This window comes from Alnus glutinosa, chromosome 9 (genome assembly GCF_958979055.1).
Source record: "Alnus glutinosa chromosome 9, dhAlnGlut1.1, whole genome shotgun sequence".
NCBI classification, from domain to species: Eukaryota; Viridiplantae; Streptophyta; class Magnoliopsida; order Fagales; family Betulaceae; genus Alnus; species Alnus glutinosa.
The window spans coordinates 9,917,595-9,930,456 of record NC_084894.1 but is presented as its reverse complement, the minus strand read 5'-3'; the positions used below and the strand labels follow the sequence as shown (position 1 = coordinate 9,930,456).

At 38.2% G+C, this 12,862-nt stretch overlaps 1 protein-coding gene across 1 annotated transcript; it reads right to left on the bottom strand.

Moving 5' to 3' along the window:
• Positions 1-1,223: 1,223 nt before the first annotated feature.
• LOC133877467 (uncharacterized) lies at positions 1,224-11,158 on the bottom strand. The gene is made up of 9 exons (XM_062315779.1): positions 10,964-11,158; positions 7,826-7,916; positions 7,637-7,697; positions 3,420-3,497; positions 3,120-3,193; positions 2,540-2,653; positions 2,336-2,443; positions 1,583-1,621; positions 1,224-1,483 (listed from the first exon to the last, which is right to left on the bottom strand). The coding sequence occupies exons 1-9, from the start codon at positions 11,149-11,151 to the stop codon at positions 1,397-1,399; spliced, it is 840 nt and encodes a 279-aa protein (XP_062171763.1). The 5' UTR covers positions 11,152-11,158; the 3' UTR covers positions 1,224-1,396.
• Between the last annotated feature and the right edge of the window lie 1,704 nt (positions 11,159-12,862).

Here is a 12,862-nt window from a genome sequence, read left to right as displayed (position 1 = left end):
CATTGATTCCAACGGGAGTTGGAAAACTTCTCTAACGTCACCTCACCTCACCTCCAATGGGAGTGATTTTTGAGCCGTCTTTGCCTCAGATAGGTCAGAGTTGGAATTGATTGGAATGGTCGAAGCTGGAGACGATGACGAAGATGAAGAGATCTTTTGAGGGGGGATTTTTTGGCAATGTTAAATCATCCATTAGGAGCTTCCTCACATGTTTTGCTGTTGAGAGGAGGATCTCCGAAAATGACCTTCCTATTGCCCAACTGCGCATTTTCTTTACCCCCCAACTCCCAACTTAGTGACATCTTAAATCGGGGCCCCAGAGAAGGTGAAGAAGAAGAAAGTATAGAAAACCAGCAGCACTAGGTGCACTATATATATATATAGTTATGTTGATCCAATCAGTCATTTTATACTTGTGCTGAAGAAGCAATTCATCATTTAATACAAGCAATATCACAAGTGTTCTCCAATTCATCACTTCGGTCTCCAATAACAACATGGTTATCGCTGTGCTCCAATTAATCAAATATCTTTTTCACAAAGAACATTGTCATCCCTAATATCTGTCCCAACAAACATGCCTGACATTGTGGATAGCCTGTCATGAACTACCATCCAGGAAGTAGCAAGTGTGATTGGGAATAGCTTTACCTATCCCTTTCTTTTTCTTTTTTTTTAATCGGGAAGATAAAAAATAAAAAATCAAAAAAAGAAGGAAAAACCAAAAACAACAAGGGTGGAGGCTTCTACATTTATTTAAGCTAATTAATACAGTGCAAGTTGAAACAGAAAATAATTAAAATTGGTCAAAGCCCAGTCTTTTCTAATAGCATTAATGCGTCGTGGAAAAAACAACTCATTACATTCTCTGCTTGCAATTGCAACATCATTCTTCACCCATTCACAGACCAAACGCCAAAAGAGCTTCTCAAATTTTCCTAGGCATTATTGATGGGTTTTTCAACTTGTAATTCTCATTTGTGTTTAATTCTATAATGGTAATTCCCTTGTAACCCTTTCCCCTCTTCAATTAGGGGACAAATACAAATAAAAAAAAAAAAAAAAAAAAAAACCCTATAATGAGAACTTCCACCCACCAAAGAAAGGCAAGGAACAAAGTCCTTAATTAGGAAGGGTTGACCTCCTAAATCCTAATGGTATTTTATTTAAACTATATCTTCAAATTTTGAGTAAAATTCTAAAACTCATTTTTAGAAAAAGCATCATAAATTCTACTCTACTATATCTATTTAATTATAATCTGTACTTTGCTTACAATGAGCGTAGAGAAGTTGTTCCAATTACGTCTGCTGTCAACACAATAATAAATCTGTTGATAGAAAAGTCATTCTTTGATACAAATGTCAGCTTGCATCCAGAGCAGCCTTTCTGTCAGCTAACCTCGCTTTACAGGCCTTTGAACATATGATTTATTGGGGTCTTCTGTCTTGAGCTTTGGAGGTCGAATTTCACCCTTCTTTCCCTGCCAATATTGGCACATATAAATAACTCAATGCTTTCGCCCTTTCTCATTTGCTTTGATATACACAAAAAGAAAAAAAAAACGCAAACATCATCTCACCTTCTTTCCACTCTTCATAAAATCTCTCCAGCTTGAAACCTAATGACCAAAAGAAAAGGTAGAGATTCATGCACACGGCCAAATGGCAGAAATACTTGCCGAGGAAAAAAGAAGGAAATATAAATGTAAAGTTCGTCAAAGAACCACATTCAGTTCCCCAGGCCATGGAGTTATAATAGTCAACAATTGCATAGCATCATCAACATAAAGTTCAAACTCCAACCACGAGATATATTATGGAGCGCTAAATAATGTTTTATTGAAAATTTCAGCATAACACAACATTTTTGGGTTTATGCACATGATAGCAAATTCAACAAATTCAAACACAGCTTCATCGGACAAGTTCATAATCATAAGGCATTCATTCATATATGAAAAAGTTGTTGACTTCTATTTGAAAGCCAAGTAAAATAATTAAAACATAGCCAAAAGGTGAAGAATAGAGCTAGCCAGGTCGGGTCTTCCATTCTTTGAAGTAGAAACAAAGTCATTCTTTGTCTGCTTAGGAGTTCCACCTTTTTACACAAACTACACAAAATGCATGAAGGCTAACATGTAATGCAGGGCACAATAATATGGAAAGAAGTCAACAAACTAACCTATATGCTTATAAATTAATCAATTTGTAAAATATTGGTTCGATGGTAATGAAACCAAGAGCACTTTTATGCAATTTGTGCTTTTGCACTTAGGCTGTGTCAGATTGAAGGTAGTTTCAGGAGACATTAGAAGAGAGTGATGGAAACAAACCCTCTGTTCTCTTGTTCCTTCCCACTGCTCCTCATGCTCACGCTTTCTCTTCCACATCTCTTTTGTTTCTTCTTCATCCTTCTTCAATCTACCTTCCTCTTCCGATATCTACACGATGGGAAAGGAAGAAAGATCGTGAGAATATGAAGCCCAAAAATTAAAACAGCCAATAGAAACAAGGAAATAACAAAGCTTTCAGCATACCCTCATCTGCATTTTTCTCCTGCGCCATTCTTGTTGTGTTAATATTTCTCGAACCTTCAATTTCAGCTCCTGCTGGAACTCCTCTGACTGTTCATACATATGCTCATATTTTCCCTGAAATACACCAAAGAGCATAAGTTAATAGGTCGTGTCAGAAGCCTTGCATTGGGAAGGGCAGTATATTGAGGAAAATATTACTGCCTAATGTCAGGAGCGACCACCCCTCTTCCCCACCAATATATATACAAAAACCCACCACAACCAATTAGAAGGGTTAAAAGAAAAGGCAACAAGACAAAACAATAAAATATACTACACTAACAATCATTAAGTTAAAAACACAGTAAAAAAACCCAGTATGCTAAGAATGACCAGTAGTGGAAAGAAGGCATTCTGAATATTAAAATACTCAATGCACTACCCCCTCCTATCAGAGATGCACATAGAGTACTGACTTTCACATAATTATCTGACAACCTCATCCGTGAAGCTTCTTTTTAGATCCTCAACAGAAGAACTCACATTGGAAAGATGAGAAACAATATATATCAAGTTTATGGATAAGGAAAACTCCGCATACCTCTTCAACCAATGACTTAATTTTAGAAGCTGTATCTTTCTTTAGCTGCTTCTTCCTCTTTATTTTAAGTTCCTCTGCAGTTCACATTAGGTTAAGAATGAGCTATAGAGGAAAAGGGAAGGAAAAATCGTATGGATCCTAAGAAAAAGGATGATTGAATATGCAAAAAAGAAAAAACGAATGCATATAGAACAATTACGAATATTGGCCATGATAAAAGCATGTACATACAGGAGATTTCTCCTATTTGGACAGGTTAGATTTGCTATGAAGTTAAATCATTAAAACTTCAGTACCAACCTTTTGCTGCATTCACTTGGCTAAGAATATAATCTCTTTCCTGTTCGTCAAGTAAGAGTTGTTGGGCTTTTGCCAATGCTGCTCACAAGTCAACAACCCAATGTTGGTGAATGGTCAATTTTCCAATTAATATAAAAAAAAAACTTCCTATGTTTAGTACCCATATTCCTTCATATGGTCCATAAAATAAAAGTAACCATACATCACACTATCAAAAGTGGCCAGTGAAACACACAATATTGTGATGTCAACATGCACATACAAAGAATAAATAACCTGATCCTAACAACCCATACAGTAGTAACATGATGCCAAAGAAATTTGTACACATCTATCTTCTTTCAAATGTGATAACTTGTTCAAGGAATCACGAAAAACCTAAGAAAGCATCGGTTATGTCTAAGACCTGCAATGGTATAAATGAGGTCATCCTTCATCCTTTTTTCTTGATGAATAATTCATCTTTTATTAGAGGGGTGCAATCCAATTACACAAGTATACAAGAGAAACACACAATTAGGGAGAAGAACACAAATATATAAATTATAAAAGCAAAAAACTGTTGTAAACAACCATTCAAACACAAAGAGAATTGAGCATTGTAGCTTTAATTCTAACATAGTTCTCTCACAATCTTCAGAATTTCGAGCATTGTGTTCCCTCGAAACGCACCTCATTAAGCATAGAGCAACCATCCTCCAGACTGTTATATTGCGGTGTCTTCCAAATTGACCTCTACAATTAGTCTACAGCTCCACCATCTGTTAGGGCATGACTCACTATCTCAAAAATACGAAAAAGTTGAAACCAACAAATCTCTAACCACTTCACAGTGGAGTAGAACGTGATTTGTAGTTTTCTCGCTCTTCTGGCACATGCAACACTAATCCCTCATAATGACATGCCTCTTTCTCAAGTTGTCCAAAGTTAAAATCTTCCCTAACGTTGCCATCCATAAAAAGAATGCCACTTTCGAGCGAGCCTTATAAATGCTCTTCCAAGGAAAGGGAGGGAGAGCCAGTAGGGGGATTAAGCGCATGATAAAATATTTAACCTCAAACGACCGCCTTTTGGAAGGGATCCAACAAATTTTATCCTTGCCACCTCATCTCAACTTGAGAGAGTAAACAAGATTAAAGAACGAAGTGACCAACTACATCTCGCAATCATGCACTGATCAAATAAAAGTGACATTTCAATGTAATGAGTCGTTAGAAAACTGCACATGATTTGCCACTAAAGCCTCCTTAAAACAAACAATACTAAACAAGATTGGGAAAACGGCCCTCAATGTCTGATCTCCACACCACATGTTATGCCAAAACTTGATCTTAGATCCATCTCTCACCTTAAGTCTAACAAATTTAGGGAAGTCCCCCAACCCCTTCCTAATGTTTTTCCACACCCCAACCCCTAAGGATCCAAAGACCGCATTGGAACCCCACCTTCGCCACATGCTATCATATTTAACTTCCACCACCGTCCTCTACAAAGCCTCTTTCTTCGTGGCATAACGTCATAATCACTTCCCTAAAAGAGCTCAATAAACAGAAGCAAGTTTCTAACCCCCAAACTGCTTGAAAAAATCGGAGTGCTCTTAGACCAATTAACTAAATGGAATTTAAACTCATCACTGACACCGTCCCACGAGAAATCCCCCGGAGGTTTCTCAATACGATTCGCAACACCAACATGGATGGGGAAAAGGAACAAATAAGAAGTAGGCAAATTGGAAATAGTGCTTTTAACCAAAGTGATCCCACCGCCTTTAGACAAATAAAGCCACTTCCAACTAGCCAAATGATGTTCCATCTTCTCAATAATACCATCCCTAACTGATTTTGCCTTAAACAAAGCCCTCATCTTTTCATCCTTTTGCTCAGCTTTGCAGAATCTTGCTCTTAATTGACGATTTAAATAAAGCTGGATAATGTGGTTAGTGAAAATTGGGTATTTGGTTATTGAAGGCCTGCGTGCCTAGAGCATTCTCTCTCTCTCTCTCTCTCTCTCTCTCTCTCCTCTTCTCCGCCGCACACTATCACTGTTCATTCGTTATTGTCCACAGCCCAAAACTTCTTTCTTATCCTTGTTTTGATTTTTGATTTTTTTTTTCAAGCCCTAAGCATAAGCTTTGCTTTATACAGTTGAAACCGTAAAACCCTAGGTTTCTAATAACCGTTAGCCACCAATTAGCCTATCAAACCATTCTTGAAATCCCAAATACAGCTTCTGTCATGAATTCCTATAATATATCATTCTTTGGGAAAAAGGTAACATAGGACTCATTGTTTAACCCCTTTTCCCCTTATAATCCTATCTTTTCCAAAGCTAGTTCTTACTACAAAATCTAAATCCTTTTCCTGATCATAATAAACCTTAAATCCATAAGTTCCCCTAATCCTCATCCCACCACAAATACACAAGCAAATTCCCTAATTTGTCCTACACCAGTTTGTATCAGAGCAAAGATCCTAAAGCGAGATTCTTGCTGAAAATTTCTTCCTAGGTCATGACAACAACTAATGCAAATTTGGATTCTAAGTTAAAGGCTTTTTCTCAAGATCATGAAGGAACTAACAAGACTGTACAACGTATGAGTTAAAGGGTGTGTTTAATGGAAACAAAGAAGAGACTTTGGATAGGCTGCCACCATTATTTTGGGTAAAACTCTAGCTGGAACTTGGAGTTCGATTCCTCTTTATTATCCCCACCATCGTCGGCAAACATTGCACCATTCCCCCTCCGAAGTCTCAAGGATTCAGTCCGGTCAATTGGCTGCCACATTAATCTCAGTTGGATATTGGTTTTCAACGCATCATGGTGCTATGTTCAATGGAGGAACTCAGCCTTACCACCCACCACCAGTTAGAATAAAAGGAAGAGCCTAAATAATGCATGGCAAAGACAAGGGAGCGATGGAACAAGATGGACACACTCTTGAATTTGAACACGTCAAGACCAAGTTAGTCTTGAAATGTTTTTATCAGGTCTTCAGTTTACTGGTCAAACTATAAGTTTCAATCCTAGTTGGTTAAAGAGTCCATATAAAATACTTCACAAACTCAAGTAAATTCAAATTGTGGGTAATGGAATATTCAGTATTTGGTTATTGAAGGCATGTGTGCCTAGAGTGTTCTCTCTCTTTAACCTCTTTTCTTTTTGCTACGTGTTACCACTCATCACATGTTAGTATTCATAGAGGCCAACAGCCCCAAACTCCTCTCTTATCCTTCCATTTTTCAAACACAAAGCATAGCTTTTCCTTCATACACTTGCAGCATAAAAACCCCAATTTTCCCATAACCTTTAGCAACCAATAGCCTATCAAAAGCCTTAAAATCCCAAACACAGCCACTTTCCAGAATTTCTGCAACCTATCATTCTTTATTTCAACCAATTTTTCCCTTTAAAACCCTTTCTCTTCCAAACCTATTTCATTCTGTAAACCCAAAAGCCTTTTTCTCATGGTAATAAACCCTAAATCCACACATTTTTTAAACCCTAAGCCCACCACAAGCACAGCTGTAGAGATTCCCTATATCTACCCCACGTCACTTGGTCTTTGGTTCCAATCTTACCAATCAAAAATGTCTGTGGCCAGAACTTATTACTCCACAGCTTTCTTCTCCTCCCTAGATCTCTATATTTACTTTACTGGCAGGGTTACGCTCAACACCTAATGATAGCATCTAAAAGGGAATTAAAGTTGGAGAATTAATTAACAAAGTGCTGGCTAAAGTTTACCAACCTACCACCCCAATATAAACAGCTACCTTCTAAACCACTCAATCCCATCCAGAAATCTCAAAGACTCAAACTAGATTCAAAAAAGAATTGGAAATTCAAGGGCTAGAAGCTGTTGCTCTCTTTATAGCCCATACCTGAGGCCCACTCTATTATGTTTAAAACACAAAACTCCTTTAAGTTTGGATTTGCCAAGATTTGGCTCACAAGTTTGACTCAGGTTAAGCATGAAGCTTACTACCCTCAACTAGCAGCCAGCATCAATAAATAGCAGCACGTAATTAGCAAGCCACAGATGTGTAAGAAAAGCAGTCTCTCATCCCGCAACAAAACCATCCAGGAAAAAACCCCTTTTTTCTCCTTTTAATTGTTGTGTTTACCACAAAAACAGGAACAGAGATCAATAAAAATAGGACTTTTACAAAGAGATAAGTAGTTGACAAATACACCCATATTTTGTATCACTAGAATACCTCCAAATGCCTCTTTTGCTTGTGGATGCTTGCATTTATCAGGGTGGACCAGCAGAGATAACTACAGATGTTTAACATTAAAAATGTCATTAAATTTTGATTTAATAAGATAAGTAAATTTTCACAAAAAAAAAAAAAAAAAAAAAAAGATAAGTAAATGATCCAATTTCATTTGAATGAAGGATATACCTTCCGGTACTGCTTTTTAACATCTTCTGGGGATGAATCAAATGGTAGCCTTAGAAACTCAAATGGATTTAACTTGAAGCAGGAGAGGATCCTAAGGATTTAAGGAAGCAAGAGATTAATCAACGCATAGTACGATATGATGGAGTGAGAAGATCATAATTAACAATCAAGCATGTATATATAATTCAAGGGGGAAAAAAAACAACAAACATAAGCATGAATACAATGATAAGAAGGATGGTGTAACACCCCAGTCCCACAATGAAAAGATGATAAGTCCAACATTTGTTTTTTACTAGGTGAGGTTAGGCTTTATAAGCGATTCTAGGGAGCTTCAATTGCAATTTGACTAGTCATTCATTTTGAAGTGATAGTGTATATGTGGCTCTAGCGTTTACCCTAGGTCGTTACATATGGAAAATCATATCATGTTAAGATTATTCCTAGATACAGATAGTAGAAGCAAAATGCTTATTCCTTCCAAATCCTATTAATGGAAACCCCCAAATAAAACAAGAAAAAGACCTCCCAGAGATCCCCCAATGAACAATATCAAACATTTTCACATTCTCTTAAGCCAAAACCACAAAAATAGTTGCTATAAGAGCACACAACCACAAATCATTTTGTGCTACCTTCCCTATCCTGAGGTGCACCACCCAGCTGACACGTACCAAATATAACAATCATTGCCATATCAGAAGATACATAAAATTTAATCGTCTAAAGGTTGTATTGAACCTAACACACATATTAAGGCAAAGGGCTTTAGGAGTAATAAGATCCTTGTATGTTTATATGGGGTGTCATACTTATCAAAAAAAAGTTTATATGGGGTGTCATGGGTCCTTCCACAAGCTATTTTCCCAGGTGCTTGCCAAATGCGGCGATCAAACTGCCTTTTTACACTCTTTATTTGAAGGACTGCGGGTTTGACTCTATACAATATTATTTTTTGTTGATGTGTTATTTTTGTCATTTTGTCTTGTTATGGGAGCCCCTCTCTTGTGTACTTGAGTGGAACTCCCTTTGCATCTCCTTTAATGAATTTAATAAAAACAAATGCAAATAGATATTCAGACCGATATACTAATACATGTAAACATCAAAGAATTGGTGCAATACAAAAGAGCAATTCTTGACTACAAACCAAGGTGATATGTAATACCCCGGTTCCATATTGAGAAGATGATTACTTCACACAGAGTGAGTGGTTTATAGTTTATACTGCTTACTTATTGAAACTGGGCTTTGTAAGTGATTTTAGGGAAGCTCCAAATTGATTAATCCTTTGGGGTGATAGCACAGATATGACTTTCGATTTCCCTGTGTTGTATAAATAGTATCAAAGCCAGGTTGTAACGCTATATGGTATAGAAGCATTGCATGACGTAACCTTGACGAGGGCGTCAGGAGTTTTAAGGAGGGGAGATTGTAACACCTCGGTTCCATATTGGGAAGATGAGTAGCCCACATAGAGTAGGTAGTTTATAAAGACACTCATAGGTGTTTAAATTCCACGTTGCTTACTAAGTGAAACTAATATTTCTAAGTGATTTTAGAGAAGTTCTAAATTGACTAGTCCTTTTGGGGTGATAGCACAGATGTGGCTAGTACTTTCTCTGAGTTGTTAAATCCCAATGAGTAGGATGACTTTTAACTAGTGCAATGACTTAAGGATTTCCATCATGCACCTGCCCCTTACTCATTCCTTGCCCGAATTTTACCTCCATTTTGCACAAATTTAAAATGCAGTAAGCTAGGCACACTCCACTCATTGCTTAAGTACTTATTTATATACCAGTCAACTGAGTGCTTATATTCAAATGTTATAGTGTTTCATTCTCTTTGTCATTTTCTGGTGAAAATGAAGGACTAAGGGCCCTAAAACAGGCATTTGCAAGTCAAGAGTTTTTATTTTCTTTCTTTTTTCTTTTGTTTCTTCTCTTTCCTTTTCTTTTTTTTTTTTTTCTTTTTTTTTTTTTTTTTTTTTTCCCGAAAATGGCCTTCAGGTTAACAACTATTGATATGAAGTCATTGTAGTTTTGTTGCACACATCAAATTTTTTTTATGACAAGGAACCCCTCCAAGGAAGGGCCAATTTGTGTACCTACCCTTGTTGGATAAACCACAGACTTGTGCAAAGCACCCTCTGCATATGAATAAGGTAATATTTCGGCTTTTCTGGTAGGCTGGCCTGAAGGAATTGTTTGCACTCAAAGGCTTTCGAACCTTAGACCTGATGGAAATGCCACCAAGGCCAAGACCGTTACCACTTGAGCCAACCCTTTAGGGTTTGCAAACATCAATTAAGATGTCAAGCTTTTTGGGGTTTCAGACAATATTATTTGGTTCAACCCATTGTACCATCCTTATTTGGGAAAATCAAGAGTTAACCCAATGTTCTCTTTTCCCTCTAAAGGAATTACACGCACATATATATATACACAACCACTACAACTAAAAGATTCCATGACCTCACTCATGATTCTTTGAACAATCGGTAATTTTTTGATAAGAAAAAAAGTACTTAACAAGGAAACATTTCCCCATTCTTGCTGATACACCATAATTATTATGCATATAACAAAATTTCTTTTAATCTTATTCATGGATTTTTTTTTTATTTTTTTTTATTTTTTTTTATTTTTTTACAGAAACCAAAAAAAAAAAAAAACTTCATGTTTCCTCTATCACCCTTGATGCTGCTAATATTGTCTCCGTTTACCTCATATAATTATTATGTTTTTCAATATGAAGAACAAATCAAATCTCATCAACACCCAATTCACGTCAATCAAGTCCCCAACATGCAGCAGCATAAGCCTCCAGAAGTTTGTCCCCCCCCCCCGGGAAGGCAAAAAATTCGTTCAATTGGGGGTTCGAACAATTATTCAACATGTTTCAGCCTAGAAAACTATAATCCAACCACACCGAGATACAAAAATGAATAAAAAAATTCAGCTTAGGGATTCAGCCAACACCATAAATTGAAAATCTCGCCGAATGTACAAAAAAAAATAATACGAAACACTAACTGCACATCAACCACATCCAATGGATTAACCGAAATACCAGAACCAAATAACAAAGACGAAATCATAATTCTGCATAGAAAGAGAGAGAGAAAGACAGAACCTGAGCACTTCGTTGTCCCTCTCAACTTCGCTGACTTCGGCAAAGAAGTTCTTGAGAAGCAAATCATCATCGGCGGTTGTGCTTCCCATCCTTCGCCTTTGATTTACGCTTCTCTCTCTCTCTCCTCTTTCTCTCTCTCTCTCTCTCTCTCTCTCACGCGTACTCTCTGAGAGAAGTAACATAAACATGGACAAATCTTTGGGTACTTTCGAGCCTCTGAAGCTTGAGACCAGCTCTTGACTGGGTTGGGCTTGGGCCTAATGATTTTTTTTTTTTTTCAGCCACTCTTTTGTAAAAAATGATTTTGCTTATTGTGCATCGGCTATTGATGACACTTGTACATTTTTGTTAATTGTTTTTTATATTCAATATCGTGATTTTACACGATTTGCTAAGGTTTTTTAGAGGGTATTTTTTTGGTTGAAAAAGTTGTTAGGGATAAAATTAACCCTAAAGACACGTGGACTCAGAAACATCTCGGATCTATGCCTCGGACATTTATTTCGGCCAGCGAAGAAAAGATTGCCTAGGTATAAATAGATCTCGGAGGTATAACGACATCTCGGTACAAATACATCTCGGAGGTATAACGACATCTCGGTACAAATACATCTCGGAGGCAAAACGACATCTCGGTCTTAACACTCCAGGTTACGGTATATGGAACATCCCGAGATCTCCTAGTCTGAATGGAGCGAGCATATCTCGGATATTTGTGTCTCGGAGTAATAACGTCTCGGTATGATATCGAGTCGGTGTGATATCTCCTCGGGGTGATATCTATTGGATGTGTCAACATCTCGGACTTACATAACCCCGTTGTGGTACGGATATATCCCGAGATCTCCAGGTCGGAGCGAACACATCTCGGATATCATCGCCTCGGAGGTTAGCTGAAATGTGCTACAGACTTCTAAAAGGTGCCATGCGCCACGTCCGTCTTAGAGTGAGATAAGGATAGAATCCCAGAAGATCAGGGATAAACTACAGATCCATAATTTATGGGATAAAATGGTTATTGACATGGAATCAAGTTTAAAGAAGTACGAACGCGATCAACTACGGACTTCACACTCCTACTCGAATTCCCTGAAGATATAGTTAAAGTTCAACCAGGCTAGGACTCAAACTCCTAATCCAACTAGGTGTCAAGAAGGTTCGGCCTATAAATAAAGACCGTCACACCAGGTATAAGGACACGAATTCTCTAAGCTCCTGAGATTAATATTCAGAATACTCTGCAGAAAACTTTTTAGACTGACTTAGGCATCGGAGTGGGCGTGGTCGGCACCCCCGACGAGTTGTTTGTTCCTTTTTGCAGGGTTGAGGTATTCGGTAGAAATCAACAGCGAATCTTCAGGCGACACGTCACCATACCGGAAACTGTACCAACAGTTTGGCGCCGTCTGTGGGAACGATCAGTTGTTCTTACGAAAAACAAATCCGCAATGGTGACGACGAGACGTTCCAAATTGATCGTAAACGAAGTACCGCCTACCAGCCGAGACGATGCTCGTGGAGAAGCAGAATCTGCAGATCCAGAGGCCCGGATAACCCAACTGAGTCAACAGTTGGCCCAGGCGCAGAAGAATGTAGAGGATTTGCTGGCTCAGAATGCTGTGCTCTTAGCCGCACGAACTCCGCCGCCGTTCAATCATGATGTACACGATGGGACGGACCCCGAAGGGTCAGGAGAGAGAGACGGACAGAATGAGAATCACGACGGGCGGAACGAGAACCATGAAGAGAGAGCCGGACGGAACGAGAATCATGAAGAGAGAGCCGGACGGAACGAGAATCATGAAGAGAGAGCCGGACGGAACGAGAATCATGAAGAGAGAGCCGGACGGAACGAGAATCATGGAGAGAGAGCCAGGCGGAATGAGAATCATGGAGAGA

What these genes read in the sequence shown, in the direction of transcription:
- LOC133877467 (XM_062315779.1), bottom strand. Translation starts at nt 11,151, where the DNA reads ATGTTTATGTTACTTCTCTCAGAGAGTACGCGTGAGAGAGAGAGAGAG. An exon ending in AAGGAACAAGAGAACAGAGG is followed by an intron (nt 1,622 to 2,335) that starts GTTTGTTTCCAT and finishes TTTGGTCATTAG; the next exon opens with GTTTCAAGCTGGAGAGATTT. An exon ending in TTATGAAGAGTGGAAAGAAG is followed by an intron (nt 1,484 to 1,582) that starts GTGAGATGATGT and finishes CAATATTGGCAG; the next exon opens with GGAAAGAAGGGTGAAATTCG.